At 45.3% G+C, this 23,340-nt stretch overlaps 1 protein-coding gene across 2 annotated transcripts in view; it reads right to left on the minus strand.

Moving 5' to 3' along the window:
• The window catches only part of LOC307074932 (FERM, ARHGEF and pleckstrin domain-containing protein 1-like), an 81,562-nt gene that overhangs the window by 48,901 nt on the left and 9,321 nt on the right, over window positions 1-23,340 (minus strand). For both annotated transcript variants that reach the window (XM_079735346.1, XM_079735345.1), the window contains exon 2: window positions 22,476-22,713. In XM_079735346.1, coding sequence (XP_079591472.1) covers window positions 22,476-22,655 — 180 coding nt within the window. In that variant the 5' untranslated portion in view covers window positions 22,656-22,713. The remainder of the gene's footprint in view (window positions 1-22,475; window positions 22,714-23,340) is intronic.

Genomic DNA, 23,340 nt, shown 5'->3' on the forward strand with positions numbered 1-23,340 from the left:
AACCCCCCCTCCCCACACACACACACACACACACCAGCCTGGAGGCGTGCAGGCAGTGTGTGTGAGACGGCTCGGCACACACATGTGCGAGGGGGGGGGGGGGGGGCAATTTAAATGCATTCCCTGTGCTGCATTAAAGAACTGCGTCGCAGGCACCTCACGTAAAATAACCTCCATAGATGTGGTAAGCATGTGGCTACTGGGGCCCCTGTGCGCTGACGGGGGGGCCCCCACACGATGAACGATTCAAAGCTACACGGACCGTGTCTCAAATTTGGGAAAAACGACAGCGGTCCACTCGCAAGGCGCTTTGGATGTAAACGTAAACGCTAAATGGCTAAATAGCAAAACACACACACACACCCGCCACCAAGGATCGTTAAAGGCCACAGCCATTAGAGCCGAAGATTTTCCATCCCAAAAAAACATCCATTGGGTTCCATAGGAGAAAGGTTGGGGGGTGTGGTCAAACGTTGTCAAACGACCCCCCCCCCCCCCCCCCACATTAACTACAGCAAGGAGGCACAGCCAATAGAAATCCACCGCTCTGGAAAAGCGTGCTTCGCCGGGAGCAGTAGAGCTCTTGTGTTTTACAGAGGATTTCCCCCATTGCGTATCTTTCGACATGTTAGTCCAAAATAACTGTGATTATGGGGTTCACCTCCCTTTTAAACACCCCTGCGAACCAATGAGGAAAGCAAACTTGGGAGAAGAAGCGAAAGGGGAAAAAGGGGAGTCGAGCCACACGCCTGCCGCTTGGTGGTGATTGTGATCAGGGCCGCTTCCCGGGCATCAGGAATAGAACCACTCAGTTGTTGACTGAGCAGAGACCCCCACCGCCCTCGCCCCATCAACCGCCAGTTTGTTAACTCAACACCTCGTTGGCAAGCACAAAGGAGGCTGTTCACATGCACCTGAATGCTCACTGGGCCGGAGGGGGAGGAGGAGGAGTGGGTAATGGACCCCGTTTTGGTGTAGCTGAAACGTGAAGAACACCAAGACCGAACCCGGCCCCAACACAGAGCTCAAAGCACATCATGTTTCTTCTGTACTATGTGAAGCTTATCATTTGACAAACAGCGGATAAACATATGACAGATGGGATTTAAAACACTGGTACAATCGCCTTCGACTCAAACTTAAAGACTGTACAAAAATGATACAATTTAGTAGTTTAATGTTAATTTATTAATTTGTTTTGCTGGGGTACTCAATTCAACTCAGTGGTTTTGGATGAAGTTTAGATGTACATGGTGGTGCATCTCGCACGTTGCCAGGGCAACATCATGTCAACCGTCAATGCCTTGGCTGTGTGCTCACGGAGTGTGTAGACACATTATGTTCTAAGCAGCCATAAATAAACCTTCACCGTTCAATCACCTTGTTCTGTGTGTGTGTGTGTGTGTGTGTGTGTGTGTGTGTGTGTGTGTGTGTGTGTGTGTGTGTGTGTGTGTGTGTGTGTGTGTGTGTGTGTGTGTGCCTAGTCAATAGTAACGAGTTACGACTGGTAAACACACATACGTGTGTGTGTGCATGCATGTTAACAACCCCCGTCCCCCCTTGGTTCGAACTCCTGGGAAAATTGACTCAACAACCACAACGACGAACACTGTGACGACAGAAGAACCACGATTTAAGCGGAATTCCACAATTAGTAGCAGATCAAGTGGATTCCAGGTTGGGGAACACATGGGAAAGAGAGGGTGAAATTGAGCCCGTCTATTCACTGGTGACAGACTGGTGCTTATTAGCAACGCAGTGACCAAACGAGGATGAGCCCATGAAACAGGGAAAGATGGAAGGATGGGTGAGACATAGCCTGGTCCTACCAGACTCTCGTACTTCATTTCATTTGCATAGACACTCTGGACCTTCTCAATTGACAAACGTTAACTCACTTGAATGCGGGTGTCTGTTGAAGTTTAAAGCTATTGGATCTGCCCAGTGCCACTCTGGATCTGCCACTCTGGACCTTTTTGCGCCTTTTTTTGCTGATTTCGGATGACACAAAGCAAAATCATCTCCTCTACAGATGTTTGCGATTGTTGATTCCGGTAATTTGCGACACGAAAGTCACTGCTCTCTAGAGGATGTATTGCGTATCATCCATAACAACGCATGAAACCGGATGGAGGTATGAAGGGTAGTCCCGGAGACAACGTTTGGTACGGACGGACAAATTTCGTCCGGATCCGGAGGTATGAATCGGCTGCGCTTCAAGACACATTCCTCCACAGGGTTTTCTCAGGGTGGAGAGCAGCAGGAGACCTCTGCTCACACCGGGGGGGGGGGGGGGGGGGGGGGCACTCACACACACACACACACACACACACACACACACACACACACACACACACACACACACACACACACACACACACACACACACACACACACACACACACTCCCATCTGGGATTAATAAGGTTTATCTTCCATGTACATGCAAGGCCACGCACACACAGGCAATTTGCCCTTGCAGATAATGCAGTCGTTATTTATCTGTGGTTTAATGTAGTGGCCCCTATAGAGTGACAGTGACACCCTACACAAGGAGGTCTTCACCACTCTAAGCGGTAACCACGGCCACCAGATCCCCGTGTGGTGGTGTCCCGTTTCGCTATTTGTTTTTGTCTTCTTCCATGGGCTTTTAATTAACAGGTGTAGCCGGCGGGACCTCCATCATCGGCCACTGTCCCCTGACTGACAGTAGACTTGGGGGGGGGGGGGGGAACCTGAACCTGAGCGCTCTTAGTTTAAAATGAAAAAGCACTTTGAGCGGATTTTTGTAGCCAAAGGATTACATAGCATCATACATGTATGGTTGGAATAGTGCCAAACAAATTCGTCCAGCCCAGAGATGCATCGTCATTTAATGCATATTAAAAGGTTGTCGTCTCGATAGTGAGGCTTATGGACTTAAAATAGAGAAGATACAAGTCATTTGAGTGCAGGGAGGGCTCATGTGCTTCTCTCCACGATGCCGGGATGCGTTTAATTTTGGACATCCAAGCCGGATGGAGTGACTAATCCTGCTAAACTTCTGCAAACACAAACTTTACAGAAACGGTTCAGTTTAAGACGGGGAGGTTTTTTCAATAATGGTTGTTATTTCAGAAAGAAACCCATGTCATCCTTCAAGTATGACGCACAGAAAATGAAAGCTTGGGAGACGTATAATTGTCAAACACCTAACATTGAGTCCCACGGTTTCAGTCAATTGCACAGTATGCAGAGAATGCTTAAGTTTCTCTGTTTCCCTCCCTCCCTCGCTAGCTCCAAAATGTTTCCAAGACACACGCCTCTCTGCATTTACGCAACACCATAAACACCCATCAGCACTTCTTCTTATCCGGAACCGCGAGATCCCAACGCAAACGCAGAAAAAGATGCGGCACCGCACATTCCAGCCCCCAGTTGGGTTTCAGCCCGTAAACACCAAACCAAAAGTAGACGTGCACTCCCAAACAGAACGGCGTTGGCTTGTGGTGCCGTGGCTCAACCAGCTAGCTCGCTTATCAAGTAGCGCGTCGAAGCAACCGCAGATTTGATTCCCACCTTTGGTCCCAATTCCAAGAGTCACTCCCTCCCCTCTCTTTCCAGACTTTCTTCACTGTCCTGTCGATAAAAGGCACCAAAACAAACACCCATAAAAAAAAAATATAGAGAAAAAAGATCGGAGTTCGCTGTCTGGTTTTGGAGAAGTTTAAATAGTCAACCGAAAAAGAACAAGCCACGACCGGCTGACAACAAACCTGGAAAAACAGTGCGATGCAAGAAGATACCCAACGATATCTCACACACACACACACACACACACACACACACACACACACACACCAAAGAGAGGAAAAACAAAGGAAGGTGTGCTAAAATATGGAGGACCCTGAAGAGGAGGAAGATGGACCCTGACCTCGTAAGGCTAAGACACACCACAGTCCCAATCAGAAATGCACACCAACTTAAAGTTTTATGGAATACTTAAGAAAAATGGAATTTAAAAGCGGCAAGAGCTTACATAACAAGGAACCATGAGCGATTAACCGAACCACGAAGAAAAGAATGTGATTGTAATACAACAATGAAACCAAATGCATTCCAGTGACTTTATGCATCTTACCACCGCCAACCCCCCGCAGGGCGTAAGAGGAACTACACAAACGTCGCTTTCACCACGGCCCACGTAGTCTCCTGACCTACTACCTGGGCCCCGCTGTGCTAGCTGCGATAGCCCCAACTAGCTTACTAGCTGGGCCCCACTGTGTTAGCCCCACCTAGCCTCCTGCCCTCCTAGCTGGGCCCCCTGTGCTAGCCCCACCTAGCCCCTTTCCCTCCTAGCTGGGCCTCGCTGTGTTAGCCCCACCTAGCCTCCTAGCTGGGCAACGCTGTACTAGAGCGCTGTGCTAGCCCCACCTAGCCTCCTGGCCTACTAGCTGGGCCCCGCTTTGCTAGCTGCGTTTGCCCCGCCTAGCCTCCTGACCTCCAAGCTGGCCCCCACTGTACTAGCCCCACCTAGCCTTCTGGCCTCCTAGCTGGGCCCCGCTGTGCTAGCCCCACCTAGCCTCCTGGCCTCCTAGCTGGGCCCCGCTGTGCTTGAGCGCTGCCTTAGCCTCACCTGGCCTCCTGACCTCCTAGCTGGGCCCCGCTGTGCTTGAGTGCTGCCTTAGCCTCACCTGGCCTCTTGGCCTCCTAGCTGGGCCCCACTGTGCTAGGGCGCTGCTGCGTTAGCCCCTCTGCCAGCAGATGTCCTGTCCTGTTTAGTAATCTGGGAGTCAAGCGGTTCCAGGGTGACGAGGGCCAGGAATGCCGTTACCCACACCGCCCTCTCTCTCCACAGGAATGAGATGTTGCACGCCCGCCGCTAGCACACACACAGATGCCCTCAAGATGTCTGTCTGCCTGTCATATTTGTGTACAGATAGTTTGCAGACTTTCCTATAGCGTTGATTCATGCATATTCACGACACACACACATGGGAGGTGTGTGTGTGCCGTTGACGGTTCATTTGAATTGATGGTGTATTGTACACATTTCCACAATAGAATAATGACAGTGGGTGAATGTTGCAACAATATGGACCACTGAGTAACAATAGAAACATTACATTATAAATATGGATTGCCTCGAGGTGGTAATTTATTGTAGCAAACTGTATGCAACATTAGTTCCATGCAGTATAGAGAGAATTTGTTTACACTTCATGGAGCCACACACGTGCAAGGCCTCTTCATGAGCACACACAGGTTTAATGTGGCCCTTGTGAGCTCATGTAAACAGCATTTATATTGTTTTAATGCTGAAGGAAGGGATTTGAGAAGCCAATGCTAGTATTAGAACTGATAGGTTTCCAATAGATGGGAGGGAGAGATGGAGAGAGAGAGAGAGACAGCGAGAGAGAGAGAGAGAGAGAGAGAGAGCAAGAGAACCTGGGCAAATTCAAACCAAGAGCATTTGACATTTAGGTATGATTGATGGGAACAACGAGGTTAAACAAATGAGCATTGTAAAGAGAGAAAAAACGGAAGACGAGGAATGAGAGAAGGTAAGAGAAGACAGAAAACACGACCAACTGGAGAAAGGAATAGTAAATCGTATCAATGTCACCATGGAATGACAGTTCTGGAAACCAAAATTAACTCTGCGTCTCTGCTTACTAATTCAACCAAGGCTGCCCGTGGGTCCACATTGCAAACCCCCCCAGTCGCCCCTCACTGCTGTGCATGTTTGGACAGCAGAGACCGGAGCGGGTAACACACTTCAAAACAAGTTCAATTTCTTCCGGCCGGGCAAGAACCAGAAGTTATTTGCGTAGAAAGCCGTTGTGACCCAATGCGGTTTGGGAAGGATAGCTGGTTGTTCCGTTCGTTTAGATCATGGAGACAGAAAATGTAATTATGGAACTAAGTGATTGTGTGATCGTGGAACTAAAACTAAATAAAATCGCATCCCTCCCCCCCGACCTGCTGCCAGCTTAACGCTGCTTTAAGAAGGCAAGGAGCACGTCAGTTTTATGCAAAAAAAAATAAAATTTACATGGATGATATGAATTTGTTTTGTTCAACATTTCATCGCTCAAACACACTCGCGATGTTTACACTGGTGGCTACAAAACTGTATTCTGAAGCCGACGACATTTTCCATTGCCAGCAGGCCTAGGGGTCTTCCTTCAGTCACGCACACGTGAATGTACGCCGATAGGGATGTGTTCCGCACGCCCTGAATGTGATGAATAAGTCAACGATAACCGCCCCTTTCCTGTTCTCTCATTCTCCTCCGTCGCCCCTGAAAGGCCTCAATGACTTCAGTTCAAAACCGGGATGGAGAACTACATTTACATTTAGGGCGTTTAGCAGACGCTTTTATCCAAAGCGACTTATATAAGCCCATTTGTCAGAAGAAAGAAACAATTTATCACTGTCGGTACAGTAAAGATGTTCATAGAACCAAGTGCCAAGCACTAACAATCCCTAGGTTATCCCATTCCTCGTATACAACAAAGATAGCTTGGATAAGATCCTACACAACAGTAACTATAACGAAGTACCACATACAACAAGTTCGCACATTAAGTGCCAGGATGTTTCTTAAATGTAAGAAAAGGTATTCAATAAAGTCTGGTGCTTGTCATCCCTTCACCCTCAGTCTACTTCCTCTTTTACACAAACCCCAACCTGCTCTCAGTTTCAGCCTTTTCCAGTCTGTTGGCGTCATAGGATAGCATTTAGGCAATTAGCAGATGCTATTACTGAAAACGCCTCCGGGGATGAGTATAAAAAGATTGAGACGTCAAATCGAAAATATAATTTTGCATTCCCTTTTTTACCACGGTGAAATTTTTCCTCTCAACACACACACACACACACACACACACACAGAGGAAGTATTTTTTACGGTAACGTCAGGGTGAGGCAGCATATCAACAGTGACCAGGAGCTCTACTTATCATAAGCTTTAGTTTACACTTGGGATACACAGACACACACACACCATCCACTGTTCGTGGAGTTACATACTCATAAATGTACACACACACACCCTTGCTCACACCCAACCAACACACACGCGCGCAAACACACACACACACACACACACACACTTAATAAATCTGATGTCTAAATTTAAATAAAGAGGGCGTATTATGGAGATTACATCAAGACCAACTGAAACGGACTCATACATGCACACGCACGACCTATCTCCCTCCCCCTTCAAAGGAGGGAAAACGAGTGGAGCGGTGGGTTTTAAAGCTATTTTCTAAGCTTCTGGGTTGTTCTTGATGACAGCGTTCTAATGGGGATTATCTGCGACACAGGGGGGAGATAGTCAGTAGAGATATACTGAAGGACAGGGCGGATCGAGGAGGAGGCTCTGTATGTTTATGTGTGGGTGGGAGGGGGGCATCTCACGTGATAGGGGGTGGGGCAGAGAGGTCTGGGAGAGATAACATTCTGCCACACACACAATGTGAATCTGGGACAGCAGCCTTCATGGTGATGTCCTTCTGATTCCTTCTGACTGGCCTACAAGGACATACAAAGAAGGTCCTCCAATAGCAGTTAGGGTTAGGGCTAATCCTGCCACAGTAATTTTGATGAACCTTGTAATCATGGTGGAAAGAAGGACATTGTGTTGCTGAAAAGCGCACACACACACACACACGATGGTAACCGCCCCTATTTACCCTCACTGAGAACACTGGAAATGTGAGGAATCTAAGCTCCCAGTCTGGGACAATAAATATTTCACTAGGATTAGCACTAAACAACTGCTAGTTTATCTCAACGACTCCCTGTGTCACTGCTTACACAGGTGAGACCAAACCAGCTCTGGAGCTCCACACTGTCTTAACCTTCACACACACAACAGATGCGTACAGATGGAAGTGTACACCTCCACTATTCATGTTGCGCTAGGAGCAGCGTTGGCTGCCAGCTACATGTGCAAGGCCAGTCGATTATTTAAACGGAGCAAGATAAATAATTGAAGGGTGTGAGTGTGTATGCGCGTGAGCGTGTTTGTGCTTGGGACACGATGCTGTCATCGGGTTGTGGTGGATATGTGGGGACTGTAACGTTGGTCGGATGTTTTATTATTTTTTGTGCAGCAAAGCACGTTTTGAGTGAATTTAAAGAGCAGGACAAAAAAAGTTAGAGATTATGCCTGTGCAAATTTGAACACCTTACAATAAATTCTATATTTATCTTGATTTTAAACAAAATCTAATAGAAACAGTTCAAAAAGAGGACTAGGAAGTATATAAGAAATATAGATTATATAAATATATATATATAATGGATTATAATATAGAATATGAATACAATAACTATTTGCATGTTCTGCCTTGTTTTTTGTATGATTTAATAAATTCTCCTCATAACGTAGGGCTGGGCAATTAATCGAATTTTGATCGCAAAGCTAATATAATCGAGTTTCCGATTTTTTTTTGTTCGTTAAATGTTTTATAGAAAGTGCAGAACAGCTGGATACATATCTGTATTTTTTTTTGATTTGAACATTTTCTTTTTGACCATTTTGTTTTTTTTTTTAAGGTGAAATTTCAAAGTTCTCAGTTACAAAGTCTTTTTTGGGAGAGACAGGCTGAATAAACACACCATGTTTTCAAACTCAAAAAATAATTGTTGGAATAATCGTGATTTCAAAATTGACCAAAATAATCGTGATTATGATTTTTTCCATAATCGAGCAGCCTACATAACGTATCTGTCGTCGACGGCAAAGCACTTCTAATCAGTACAACATCTCAAAAAAATACTGTTCTGCCAAGCGTGTGAAAGTGCAAAATGAAAGCAATCTGTCGCAATACTGACTTAACGACACCCTCTTGCATCAATAACCTTTCACTTGACTTGTCAACAGCTAAATCCTTCCTACTACCCATCCCTAATCCTTTGAGGTAAGAAAGGGCGGTTTGGGATTTAAAACCATATATTCCCACTCAGAGCGGAGTCGGAATGAAACTCTGGGAACCCTCCTGCTGCTCTGATTGGATTCCAGCAGAGGACTCGGGATGATGGAACTCATACGCAATTCCCCTTGTCAATCTGTATTCCAAAGCGGCCACAGTACAGGAAAACGTTTCGTAGAAAACTGTCCATTGAACCACTGGAATAGCTTATATTGTTTTTCTTTGACTATGGCTAGTATATGTAGGGCACATTAAATACAAACCAAAACAAGTATGGGCTAAGCCTGTTCCAAGAATAGCTTACTTTACAATAAACAACACATTAGCAGAATGTCATTATAAATTCCCAGATGATTTTCAGGTATCCACCAAAATATGACATTAACTAACCTATTTATTCATTTAGCTTTCATCCAAAAGCACCTTGCAATTTATGTCCAAAATGCCATTTTAGCGTGGCACGAGAATAGCATTGTAATCCTCTTTAATCTCTCCAGTGCAAAGGAGACCTCTCTAGTCGACCCGACCTGAACATTGTTGTAAACGTTCAGGAACAGGCAGTTCTCTGAGGGAGTTTTTGTCAGTTCAACTGACATTCTGCAGCAGTTCTCTCTCCTTCCTTCACCTCTCCTGGACCATAATTAACGGTATCAGATAACGCCGACTTTAAACATCAGAGCTGCCAAATGAAGGTTTGGCTGATGTGCAGTCCACATTAGACAACGCCTAGCGCACAAATACACTGCCGGCTCTTCATTAAGGCAGGGAGGAATCAAGGTGAGGGAACTTGGGAACACAATGGCTCACTTGTCTATCCCAGCCTGTTATAAGCCCCTTTTTAAATCGTTTTTCTTCACGGCATCTCAACTTTCACTGGTTTTCACGCATCGCTTCCCAATTTCTTGTTTTTCTCACTTTCTCTCTTCCGAATAGATGTTGTAGCTTTTCCCATGCGTTGGTCCTTTCCATTTTTCACTTGACTAAACCAATACATGCCTACTTTTCTTGATCTAATTCTTCTCATGTCAATCCCCAGAACTTGTCCTTTATATAAAAGTCGTTGTTTGATCAGAGTGGACATCCTAAATGCTAAACCAGCTTCATTTGTGTCTGTCAGTGCATTTACATGCATAGTCATAATCTGGTAAATAAATGAATAAGACTTCAACAGGACTTTTAAAATGCATGTAAACACCTTTACCCGATCTACTTCTGTCAAAGGGTAGATTGTCGAGGGTCTTAAGGATTGGCACAAAAGGCAGCAGTGAAGCAAAAATTACATTGAAATGCGATTTATTCTTCCTCCTCCAGGAGTAATTATTCATACAAAAATGATGAAAAATGGTAAAAAGAAAAAGACAAGGAAAGTAATAGCAAAAATAATATTTAGCAAAGATTAAGGCTATACTCAGCCAAACCAAAGCACTTGTTCTAACAAGGCTTTAGCCATTAAAGTTCGCTCCAAACCTCACATAGCTGAAAACATAGTCTTGCTTCTGTCCATCAAGAGCCTCCCTATCCAACTAACAAACCTCCATTATATCTGCTAGACAGACCAACCCCAAATTGGTACATACCATTACACTAAGCAGACAGGGGTGTTTACATATCGATCAACAAATATACATCTAACAGAGTTAAAAAGTTACATATAACAAATATCAATACATCAGGCCTTACAGTTAACATTCATGCATGGACACACGCCACTACCTACAAAGTAACGGTTCAAATAAAGATAATTGATTTAGCAGAGACGCAACTGCGTCATTCGCGCACGCATCAACACCATATAGTTGTCCCCGGACGGGAGCCAATTCGCTCGGTGCAAGAGTCTACTTCCGTTCTACTTCTGCTCTACTTCCGCTCACTCGAGTGTGTGGGTCTTTACTTCCGGCGAGATGGCAATGTTTTACACCAATGTCTACAAGACCTGCCCAAGCTAACAATATCAGGTTTTATTGTTCATCTTTACAAATCTATACAAATCCTGAACTAATATTAGGTTTTAGTGTTCGTCTTTACAAATCCTGAACTAATATCAGGTTTTATTGTTCATCTTTACAAATATATACGAATCCTGGACTAATGTGAGGCTCAATAAGTAAGCCTGCATAATGCGTTTTTACTGTTCAGATTTGCACAGCTATAGAAGCACATTCTGATTTGGTCGTGGTGGTCATCTTGACAAATCTATTAAAAAACTGAAGTCATAATTGTTCAATCGTGTTGAGAATTCATTGTTCAGTTTTACAAATCTCTACAAAACCTGAGCTAATGTCACCATGCTGTCCAACTCATGCAAACACGCAGACAATAGATATGACAGACTACCTCAACTTAATTCTTTTATTCCATTTATTGTACAGTATACCTCTATTTATTGTTTTTTGCACATTTGTATTTTTTAAATTGTTAGAGTTGTATTCTATAAAGGGCTAATTTGTTTAATTGTTATTTTATTTCTATTCAATTTGTCACCTTATTTTAATATCACTGCCACTTTTGCATTTCACTGCGTTTCTTTCCTTATTCAATTCTACATATTCTAGTGTTATCTCTGGTGCATTTTCATTTCAAGTCAGAAAAAACCCAAAGGTAATGTAATGATGACAATGACAAAAAGAATGTTGGTTAAAGAAGCAATATCTTTAATTCATTTCTGAGTTGCCCATGCCTTCACCAACGGCCCATTCTGGTAATTGACCAGGAAGCAGGCCACGCTGAACAACTCATCTATGTTCCCACATATAGACAGTTGTACGACCTTGTCGAACAGTTTGTTCTCCTTCACCCTCCTTATACACCTCTCCACATGCACTCTCAGACGTGCAATCACCTGTGTCTGCCTAACGACCTCTTGACTCATTTGTTGTTTGTTGCTGAGGAAGGCAGGCCGGTAAACCTTACAAGGAACAAGGTTGTCCACAACAAATCCTTTGTCCACCATGATCGCCATACCTGGCTTCAACAGCTTCACAATCCCTGACAGCTTGAAGATCTCGCAATCACTCATGGAGCCTGCATACAGTCCAGACACGAAGGTGACAGCACCGTGGGGTGCCATGCCAACCATGGCCTTGAATGTAGTGTGTGATTTGTAGGTCGAGAAAACCTCACTCTGAAGGAGCAGAGACGATGGCGTCTGACAGAATATCTCTGTACAATCAAGGACCACCTGTGTGTCAGAAAAAGCTGCAAAGTCAGGTGGCAGGTGAGCTCTCACTCTCTCTGGAGGAACCCAAAGGCGCCTGATGGGCCTCTAAATGGGTCCATGTAGAGATTATCCGACCTTCAGTACAGCGATGAATGTTGAACCTCTCTTCAAGTTCCCTAAGAGGAAAACCCACTGACAGGTACATCAGGAACAGCAGACACTCGTCTATGGGTCCTCATCTGATGCAGACAGACACTCTATCCCAAAACGCTGGTGAAGATTGAGAAGTTCCAACTGCTGTTGAAGCTCCCTAATCTGGCAACGTAGAGCTTTGTTCTCTTCGGCCAAATTACTCGCCCACGCTCCCGTTTGAGGGACAACACAGTAGTCATGATCTGGAGCCATTTCGGTCTCCATCTCCCGAGTCCAAGTCTGGCTCTGGGGGGAACTCTCGGCCCGCGGACGTCGTTCCCAGACACTCGGTCTAGGCGCAGGTAGTTTGTACCCATTCCACGTAAAGTAAATGGGTACGGCTCCCTTCTTCAGCCTCCTCAGCCCCCCGGCAGTCACATCAACATCAGTCTGTTTAAAATGCCGATTACAGACCTGGGTGTTTTTGGTCGGGTTGAAGTCATCCCTCCGGATTCTCTGCTTCCACTCAGCCCGTACCGCAGTGCAACGGGGAATGAATGAAAGCTAACTTTCTTGTTGTACCGTGACAAAACAGTACACAATGGCACACAACAATGAAGTCCTGAGGCTCTCACCCTTTGAAAGGCAAGGCGCCTCCCTCGAATCCTTAAAACACTCATTGTGTAACTAAAAAAAATCTCTCTGGTAAAGTAACTATTTGGTAAACAAACAAGCTCGCTCTCGCTCTGTTTCGCTGTTGATGTCAGATCACCGGAAGCTTGGACCGGAAGTACTGGCCCAAACACTCAAGTTAGAACGTCAACGGTCACCATATTGTGCGCAGAGCGAATTCCTAGAAGCAGCATGGAAAGAGCAGCTGACACGGCGGTGAGAAGCTGTATTTTTAAGATAGTGAATAAGCAAATACACATTTCCTAAATCAAGAGATTATGCAGGAACCTTACACTTTTAGTTTTGATTAATATTTTACCGCAACAAAACCGAGTTTTACCACGACTGATTCATTAAACAACTGACTGCAAGGGAAATGTTTGGTGCAGCCACAATAAGGACGCGCCATTAGCCGCGGCATCACAACTCGGTACATGAACAGAGAAGCGAAATCGGATATGAACACCTAGATAACTCGTTCATAGTCCGCTTTCTACCTGCATGTAAACCAGCATCATATCGCATATCTCGTTCGCGTTCTGCGCATGCTCGAGATCTTGCGGCTTGGGGACGTAAGCCACAAGTCGAAGGACACGGTAGTCGTGTTGTTGTCGCCATAAACATATAAACAATTCTTATTTCTTATAAATATTTAATTATTTCTTTATATGTTCATGGTTGTCGCCATCGGAAAACGAGAAAAGGCGATTTATTTAAAAAGGTGACGCAGAATATGGAGGAAGCCTGTCAAAATAAACGTTTTTTTCTTCTGACGTGTGTTGTGTAAAGAATATAGCGGAGCTATATGTATGTTGTTGCACGGACCCATTTAGGGGGGACACAGATGACTTGCGGTTCAAGAGTAAACACGTTGTTTGCAGCTCCGTCTCTGTCTACTTCATTAACCCTTGCCTAACGTAACATGGTGTCAGAAGTGGGGCAGTAGAACGACAATAACACGGAATGCGATAAGAAAAGGAAAGGAAATACGGGGAAGAAAAAAAGAAACAAGATGCAAGACCGACAGCAGCAGCAGCAGCAACAGTTAGCACCACAGCTAATCCCGCCCAATAAATTCGACTTCTCCAATACAAATGACCGAGATGGATGAAGTGGTTTGAACGCTACAGAATTGCATCAGGGCTGGACAAACAGTCAAAGGAATTCCAGGTGAACGCTTTTATGTATGCAGCTGGTGACGATGCAGAAGACATCCTCAGTGTTTTACCTCTGTCTGATACCGACAAGAAGTCGTACGAGTCGGTGATTGATGCGTTTGAAAAACACTGCGTCAGCAAGAGGAACGGGATCTATGAAAGGGCATGCTTTAATCGCCGAAGTCAACAGCCGGGTGAGAGCGTGGAATCTTTTATCACAGCGGTGCACACGCTTGCAGAACATTGTCAGTTCGGGGCTCTGAGGGAATAAGCTGATAAGGGATCGAATAGTGGTCGGCATACTAGGTGTTAAGCTATCGGAGAGTCTACAGCTAGACGCAGAACTGACATTAGCTAAGGCAATGACAAGTCAGACAAAGTGCAGCAGTAAAAAAGCAACAGCCTGTGCTGAGAGGGGCAGAGTCTTCAGCAGGGCATGTTGAAGCGATACATAAAAAACACATCAAAGGGCATAAAGGATTTCATGACACAGCAGATAGCCAGCCCACAGAATGTGGCAACTGTGGCTATGCCAAGAGACACCTCTGGAAAGACTGCCCTGCCCGTAATGAGGAATGTAGGAACTGCAATAAAAAAGGACAATTCGCTTAAAAAATGCAGGTCAGCCAAGAGTGTGCATGACATTACACAGGGGCACACTAGTTCGGAAGACGAGGAGTTCGCGTTTTTGGGAGAAGTGCGCTCGGGTGAAGAGGAAGAATGGTTGGGAGTGCTGCAGCTGAACGGTGAGGAGACTGCATTCAAACTAGATACAGGAGCTGCAGTTACTGCAATTCCGAGCAGCACTTACTCCAGTAAAATACATGGAACACTCAGGCAGCCTAGTAAGGTGTTGTATGGACCAGGGCATCACCGACTGGACGTTAAAGGATGTTTTGAAGGGTACCTGACCAGTAAAGAGAAGGCAACTAAACAAGTGTATGTTGTTGATGAACTGACAAAGCCTCTTTTAGGTCTCCCAGCGATTATGGCTCTCAAGCTAGTGAAGCGTGTCCATACAGTGGAAGTGCAACAGGAGGATTTCAGAGCTCAGTTCCCCACTGTATTCTCGGGTCTGGGAAAATTAAAGGAGCCCTACACGATTGCATTGGAGCCGGATCCTGTCCCATACGCCCTGTCTTCTCCACGGCGTGTGCCTCTCCCACTGCGTGATAAGGTGAGAACAGAGCTTGACCGTATGCAAAGCATGGGGGTGGTTTCCAAAGTGACACAACCTACACCATGGTGTGCTGGCCTTGTCGTCATACCCAAGCCCAATGGAAAAATACGGCTGTGCATGGACTTAACACACTTAAATAAGTGGGTTCTGAGAGAGAGAAACATTCTCCCAGCCGTAGATCATACTCTGGGAATGCCCGCTGGGGCGAAAATCTTCTCAAAGCTGGATGCCACGTCGGGCTTCTGGCAGATCCCATTGTCAGATGAAAGCAAGCTGCTGACGACTTTCATTACCCCGTTCGGGCGGTATGCGTTCAATAGGCTACCGTTTGGAATCAGCTCGGCACCCAAACACTTTCAGCGTCGCATGTTTCAGATGCTAGAAGGATGCGCAGGTGCAGTGTGTCACGCAGATGACATACTTGTGTATGGCGAGAACGAGACCCAGCACAATGAGAGACTGCGTTCCTACGGTCCTACGAAAACTCAAGGAAGAGGGACTGACACTAAATGGGGAAAAATGTGAGTTTGCAAAAGACAGCATGATGTTTCTGGGCCATTGTGTCACTGTGGACGGGGTGACACCTGACCCAGGGAAGATTAAAGCAATACAAGAGATGCCTGCACCAACAGATATCGAAGGGGTGAAGAGAGTGATGGGAATGGCCAATTACCTCAGTAAGTTTTTGCCCCATCTTGCATCCTACACACGCCCGATCAAAGACCTGCTATGCGGAAAGAACGAGTGGTGTTGGGAAGAGCCACAGAAGGAGGCCTCTCAAAGGCTCAAAGCAGAACTGAATTCCACACAGGTGTTGGCTGCATACTCACGACAGCTGAAACGTGCGTGTCGGCGGATGCCTCATCGTTTGGACTAGGGGGGGTCCTAACTCAACAGCAGCCAGATGGAACATGGAGACCCATTGTGTTCATCTCGAGAGGTATGTCTGATACCGAAAAACACTATGCACAATTAGAGAAAGAAGCTCTGGCAGCTACGTGGGCATGCGAGCGTCTGTCCTCCTATCTCATCGGACTGAAATTCAGATTAGAGACAGACCACAAGCCACTAGTGCCATTGCTAAGCACCAAGGCTCTCGACAAACTTCCCCCGAGAGTGCTGAGATTTAGACTGAGGCTGCTGAGGTTTACTTATGACATTGTTCATGTACATACTGACACATTGTCAAGGGCCCCGATAGAGCATACTTTCACACAGGAGGAAAGCGAGAACGAGGCTGCGGTCACCATGTTCGTGGATGCGGTCACTCAAAGTCTTCCTGCCACAGAGCCCAGATTGAAAGAAATTATAGAGAGGCAGAAAACTGACCCAGTCTGTGCAAAGCTGATCAGGTACTGTGAGATGGGGTGGCCAGAAAGACATATGCTCCCCCCAGAGGTGGCCCCCTTCTGGCCTGAAAAGGGTAACATCACACTGACTGGACAGCTACTTCTCAGAGGCCAAAGGATTGTGATCCCACGTGACATGAGACGGGAGATTCTTCATAATCTCCACTGTGGGCACCAAGGGATCGTAAAATGCAGAGCGAGGGCCCGCCGGTCAGTCTGGTGGCCAGGACTATCTGTCCAAATCAGTCAGATGGTGGAAAACTGCAGCACGTGCTCACAGCATAGGGCAGAACAGCGAGAACCGTTGCTGACCCCACCTCTGCAAGATAGACCCTGGAAATGAGTCGGCTCAGACTTGTTTTTCTGGGAAAATAAAACATGTGGATTATTTTTCACGGTACATACAGGTAGCCCGTCTCAAGGTAGCTTCAGCTGTGACTGTTGTAGCTGCCCTCAAGGATGTTTTTGGTCGCCATGGAACACCAGAGACTGTTGTTTCTGACAATGGGCCGCAATACAGTTGTTCACTGTTTGAGTCCTTTGCCATGGAGTATGGGTTTACTCATGTCACAAGTAGCCCCAGATACCCCCAGGCAAACGGAGAGGCAGAGCGGGCGGTGGCCACAGTTAAAGGATTGTGGAAAGGAGGAGGTGACAAAGCAAAAGCGCTACAGACATATTGGGCTACACCGTTGGAGAGGGGCTACTCCCCAGCACAACTTCTTATGGGAAGACAAATTCGCTCCGACATACCACAACATCCAGCAACGCTCCGTCCTCGGTGGCCGAACATCAACGGCCTCAGAAGGTCTGAAAAGCAGGCGAAGGAGGACCAACAACGCCGTTACAACTTGCTTCACAGAGTTCGCTCCCTGCCACAGCTGCAGCCAGGTCAGGACGTGTGGCTGACAAGAGAGAGGTAGCAGGGCACTGTCATTCAGAAGGTGGTAACACCTAGGTCCTACCTCATTCACACTGATGAAGGACAGCTCAGGCGTAATTGCACCCACTTGCGCCCAGTACAAAATACACAGCCCCAGACAACACCAGACACAGACGAAACACCTGATACAGGCCAAAATCCAGGTAACACAGACACACCCACTGACACTACTAGGGAATCAAAGAGCCACACACATACAGAGGCAAATAACACATATGTGACCTCTTCAGGTCGTGTCTCACGCCCGCCGGGGCGTCTGGATCTCTAAGGACTGTTGGACTGTGGTATGAGCTGGTGAAGATAAAAAACAGCGGAAAGTTGTGCACTTGTTAGATTTACGTTCTCTGTTTATGTTTACAGCTCTATGCTTTATGTGATACCTGTAGGAGGGTTTAAGTTCTCTGTTTATGTTTACAGCTTTATGCTTTATGTGATACCTTACAAGAGTGTTACTAAGGAACCTACAATATTAAGCATTAGGTAATATAGTTATATATGTTGAGATAACTGTTCGAGTGTTAACAGTGAACACTGTTTGTTATTAGAGGGACTTATTACTTAAGGGGGAGATGTTGTGTAAAGAAAATAGCGGAGCTATATGTATATTGTTGCACGGACCCGTTTAGGGGGACACAGATTACTTGCGGTTCAAGAGTAAACACGTTGTTTGCAGCTCCGTCTCTGTCTACTTCATTAACCCTTGCCTAACGTAACAACGTGTATACGATCTTTATTCATTCATTGCGCCGCGAACAAACTGACGGGGATATTCTCAGACTCTCTGGTACTTCCACAACAAAGACTCGTAGTGGGGGTTATCTCGGCCATGGTGAAGAAGGAATTGGGGGAAAGGAACTTTGGCATTCTCTGAAGTCCAGATTGAAACGCTACATGGAGGAGAAAGGGATTGTTGCCAAATGCGGGACAAACTAAGGCGGCATTCGAGAAAGACGTTTTCTGTAGACAGCTTTCAAGTTCACTTCGAGTCCATGTCATTTCTCCGACGCTCCATTGTTCCGACTTCTCGTCGTATGCGGACTCCTCCGGCTGGACCCGAAGTGAACTTGACAGCTGTCTACAGAAAACATCTTTCTCGAATGCCACCCGAGTTTGTTGTTGCTGGTGACGTAAAGAGGTCAGCCAGTGGCTCTACTACCACTTGTTGAAAGGGCTACAGCGCCACTTAGCGTAGCGGAGTCAGCCATGCTCGGCCATTAGTAGATTTTCTGAAAGGCCATGTACATTCAGACAAGTGACCGTTAGAGTAGCAAAATCTGTATATCTTAACCCGATCTAGCTGTCCCATGTAAACGCACTAAGTGTGTTTGTCCTCATGGGTATTTTGGGCCAGTGCCTTGCGGTTTCAATGTTGTCGTTGATGTTCAGCTTGTTCCGAGATAATCTGTGGCCTGTACTACGGACCTCGATTAGTGGGTTAGCGAGGTATATTACGCTCAAAGCCTGGGTTAGCTGGGACACGAAAGTCGATCTCTTTTAGCGTCGCTGTATCACCATGGTGACTTATGCTCTCAGGCCGGGAGCAGGTTTTCAGCTAAGTCTATCGGGTTAGATTGGCGTGCGCAGCTTCCTAGCCCCTTCTTTGACAATGGCGTCACCATAACTGAGTGTTCCCGTGGACCTCCTTTCGTACAGGGGTCTCTCCGACAGAGGCTCTTTCGGGACCGATCCCTTGGCATTGCCTGAGAATATTCTTTATGAGAGATACAGGTTCTCATCAGAGGGTATTCGCTATTTCATCGTCCTTATTGGACCTTATATAGACAATGCTTACTGTTGCGCATTGTGTCTCCGTGAGAGAGTGGTAGAGGGGAGGTAGCGCGTCAATCTTCAATTCCTGCGCGGGGGGTTCGACTCCCAAGTGACGCGCATTTATGTGAAGCTTAAATAGTCCCAATTCTCATGCATATGGAATACTTATTCACTAAAGGTTATGGAATTATATTTTTGTGCTGATTTCGATTCCATATTTTCAAGGCCGTGCTGGAACCACATCTATGGGGGTGAAAGGCATGATGATAGACTGGCGAGATTTGAACATCGGTCGCTGGCGTTCGGGTCTTATACTAATCCACTACGCCACAGCCGCTACCTCTCAGTGGTTGAAAACATATGTGATACATTTCTTACATAGGTTGTATTTAAAGTGAATTCCCTAAATTTTAGAATAAAGCAGGTTGGACGTTGCTTATGCATTTTGAAATCATCATTCTATTGGGATTAATGGCGAACAATTCTGCATTTGGCATAGTTATTTTATAGACAATATGCAGAATCATTTCACTTATACGCATTTACATAGACTGCTTAATCTATCCAGTTTGTAAAGGTGAGTAAAATGATGCGATAAACGCCCCTTTCACATGAACGCGCATTGAACCTAAAGCGGAAAACCTGACTCGACTAATCAAATCCTAAGTGAGCTTCGTAGTACCATTTAGCTCTGATCGTGAGTTGCATCTCTGTCGATCCAGGGTTTCCCAAGAAAGCCTGAGTATGTTCAGCGAGGTTCGTAGTATACCCCACCGGTCTGTTTTCCACAGGCGTGTTCTTTGACATTCACAGATCATAGAGATAGGACCGGCCTATCTCTATGATCTGTGTGCGTGCGTTCGTTCATGTGTGGGTGTAGTAAGTAAGGAAGGGGTTGAAATAAAACATTTACTTAAAACTAATTTAGGAATTATTTCAGCAAGATAATACTGATTTACTTAACTTTTTTATTATTATATATTGCCCTAAAAGATTCATATTTTTCAGATAAAAATAAATCATATAACCGCTATGATAATTTCTCAACTTTCCACTGACATGTAGAGAAAAGTAAATATCCTGAATCCATTAGGATTGAACAAATGGAAATTGGTCAGCTTTCTACAGTAATTATTTCCCAGCTCAGCAGAAAACATACAGTTGGACCATTTTACACACAACAATACACACTGCATACCCCTTCTCTGCCAAAGACAGACAGAGACATCCCGAGGCGACAACAAAACCACCACCACACACATTCCTGGCATTTTCCCAAAGAAGAGAAGGCCTGGAAATTCTGTGAGATAGTAACGTTCCTTTTTAACGATGATCAAAAAGTGTCTGAAACAGGACTCCAGAAGCGTTCTGTTCCTCTTTGCAGACCACTTGTTGCAAATTCCTAGCTTAGAGAACGGAAGATATCCCAATGACATGCAAAACACACCACAGCAAAGCCGACATTACAGGGACTGTAGGGACTTTTAACTGCTTTAAGATTCATTGTTTCGCCCTCTAGAACAACTACAGATAATAAGGAGCCTTTCGAACACACAGGCAAAACGCACAGCAACTAATCAGACACACTAAATGAGAGATCTAAGCCCTCCCACGCATATTAATATTTCACACACAAATTGAGGATGTAATTATATCAAAAGCTGTTACTCTCCAGGGAGAGTGTGTGTGAGGTGAGCCGAACTTCTGCTAATTCTACATCAACTAATCACATATCCCATAATGTTCCAGAGTGGAGCACAAAGACGGGACGATTAATGGATTATGTACCGAAAAAAAAAAAAAAAGACCTGAAAACCAACCTCAAACCGGTTTACAAGGTGTAACCATCACCAAAACAACAAAAGATTAAAAACATGAAGACGAGTGACCAGACACGTGACACAGGGGAGGCCTGACAGAAGCCCCACAGACCGGTAGATGGAGTGATCTCTGGACAGTATCTAGCAGCAGACACATGCAGACCACAGCTCTTGGACCAGAACCTTCTCTCCGTCAGTGTTATCTCTGGTTCCATGGGCCCTTGGGTGTTGGGTATGGTCGGGGTGTGCGTGTTTGGACAGGAAAGTGGAATCTCTCTCATTTCCTGTATGTGCCCTCCAGAGAGTCCAACCTCTATGTAAACTCTTGTGGTGAAAGCATCCACCAACCACCACTGACAAGCACAGTGAGTTGCTGTTTAGTTCACTCACAAATTAAGTTTTCCAATCTTCAAAAATAGATTTCTGTAGGAATTCAGGGATTAACTATGGCACCCCTTCATCATTAATCTAGTTTATTTTGTGGGTTTGGCCGAAACTAGGCTACATATAGAAAAAAACGAAGCTAAACCAGACAAAAGTTGTATCAAGACAAAACTAGGCTGAATAAAGACAACACTTGGCTGAATAAAAAGTAAAACCTAGGCTTAATAAAGAAGAATGTCAATGGTGTCAATGGTAGCGGAGGCAAAACTGAAATTTGAAACATCCAATGACAATCTGACAGAATGACAACAGATTCAAAACTATGTTAATATTATGAGCGCTTGTTTCGCGTTTACAAATCTTGTCTTAACTGGAACCATCAGATGTGATCTTCCATGGAATCCACTCGTTGACTTGGCTTGGACCGTTGACTTGGTCTAAGATCACATAAATAAATATGCTACAGCATACAGATTCCCATCTCCTAATGGGACCCCTAACCTACGTCTGCAAGCTGGGCCACACAGGAAAAAATATTCAATGGTCTGAAAGGGTTTTGACAACCCTTTTACTCCTATGCATATTGTCGGGAAAGGGTCGATTTTGAATTGCCATGTAATTGGCTAATCATATTGATTTCTGGTAAAATAGAAACCCTTTGAGGTCAAGGTTACGCTACCTGCCAAGAAGGCTAGCTCAACTCTGAATACTTAATTTAATCATTTGTGACACGTACTCACTACGAACAAACACAGTACTTCTCTCTGATGAGAAGTGTTTTTGTTTTGATCCCTCTCCTCAATCTAATTTGTGCCTTTTTGGTTTGACCCAAACTCACTTCCTTCCGCTTCCTAGACAACATACCGATAAGTACGCTTGGCCACATCTGGCGACACTACAGCGCAAACAGAACCTGCCCACACAAACACATCATGTCAAACCCGCTTCATGTACAAAACACAGACAAACGGGTCCTCTGACTAACCGATATCTGGAAGACCTCCTGGGTGTCGTCCAGTAGCTGGACCCTGAGGGGTACCTGGCGGCCCCCCGAGGGCTGGGTGGTGGGGGGCCGCAAGCTGGGCTCAAGGGTGGAGACCCCGTAGCTGTCTGGGGCCCCCAGACGCTGGGCCGCGGACGCGGGCCTGTCGGACGGTTCGACCATGGTGGAAAAACGAGATGAATTCTCTCTCTCTCACTATGGATTCAGGTGGTGGTGTTATCTGTAGAGGAGAGGGGAGAAAGGGTTGCGTTAAAAGTGATGGAAAACAAAATCTACAAACGTAAAATGACCCTGATTTATCACAGAATTACCAAATATCTGGTCAGGAAAATGTAAAAAAGTATCTTCATATACATTTACACTTAGGGCATTTAGCAGACGCTTTTATCCAAAGCGACTTACAATAGGTAAATTTGTTAGAAGAAGGTGAAACAATATATCGCTGTCGGTACAGTAAAGATGTTCATAGAACCAAGTGCCAAGCACTTACAATCGCAAGGTTAGCCCATTCCCCGTACACAACAAAGATATTTAGGATAAGATGCTACACAGCTCAAAGTCAGCTAATAACAAAGAAATGTTGTTGTCCTTCAGCTTAAAACAGAATGACTTGGGATATTAACATGATTAATTTGCAGATGCAGAGAACAGTTTAAAATATGTAATCAATATTGGAGTTACTCCAACACAGAGTTCAGAGCAGCTCTCGGAAAGAAACAATGAAGGTTAACAGATGATCTTCTTTGATAGTAATACATAAATAAATGGTTACAACAGACTCAACAAAGCTAGTAAATTTTAATTTCAGCGCAAGGCCTGCCCTTAAGTACCATAAAGTCAACAAAAG

This window comes from Pollachius pollachius (genome assembly GCF_949987615.1).
Source record: "Pollachius pollachius genome assembly, chromosome: 4".
Classification (NCBI taxonomy): domain Eukaryota; kingdom Metazoa; phylum Chordata; class Actinopteri; order Gadiformes; family Gadidae; genus Pollachius; species Pollachius pollachius.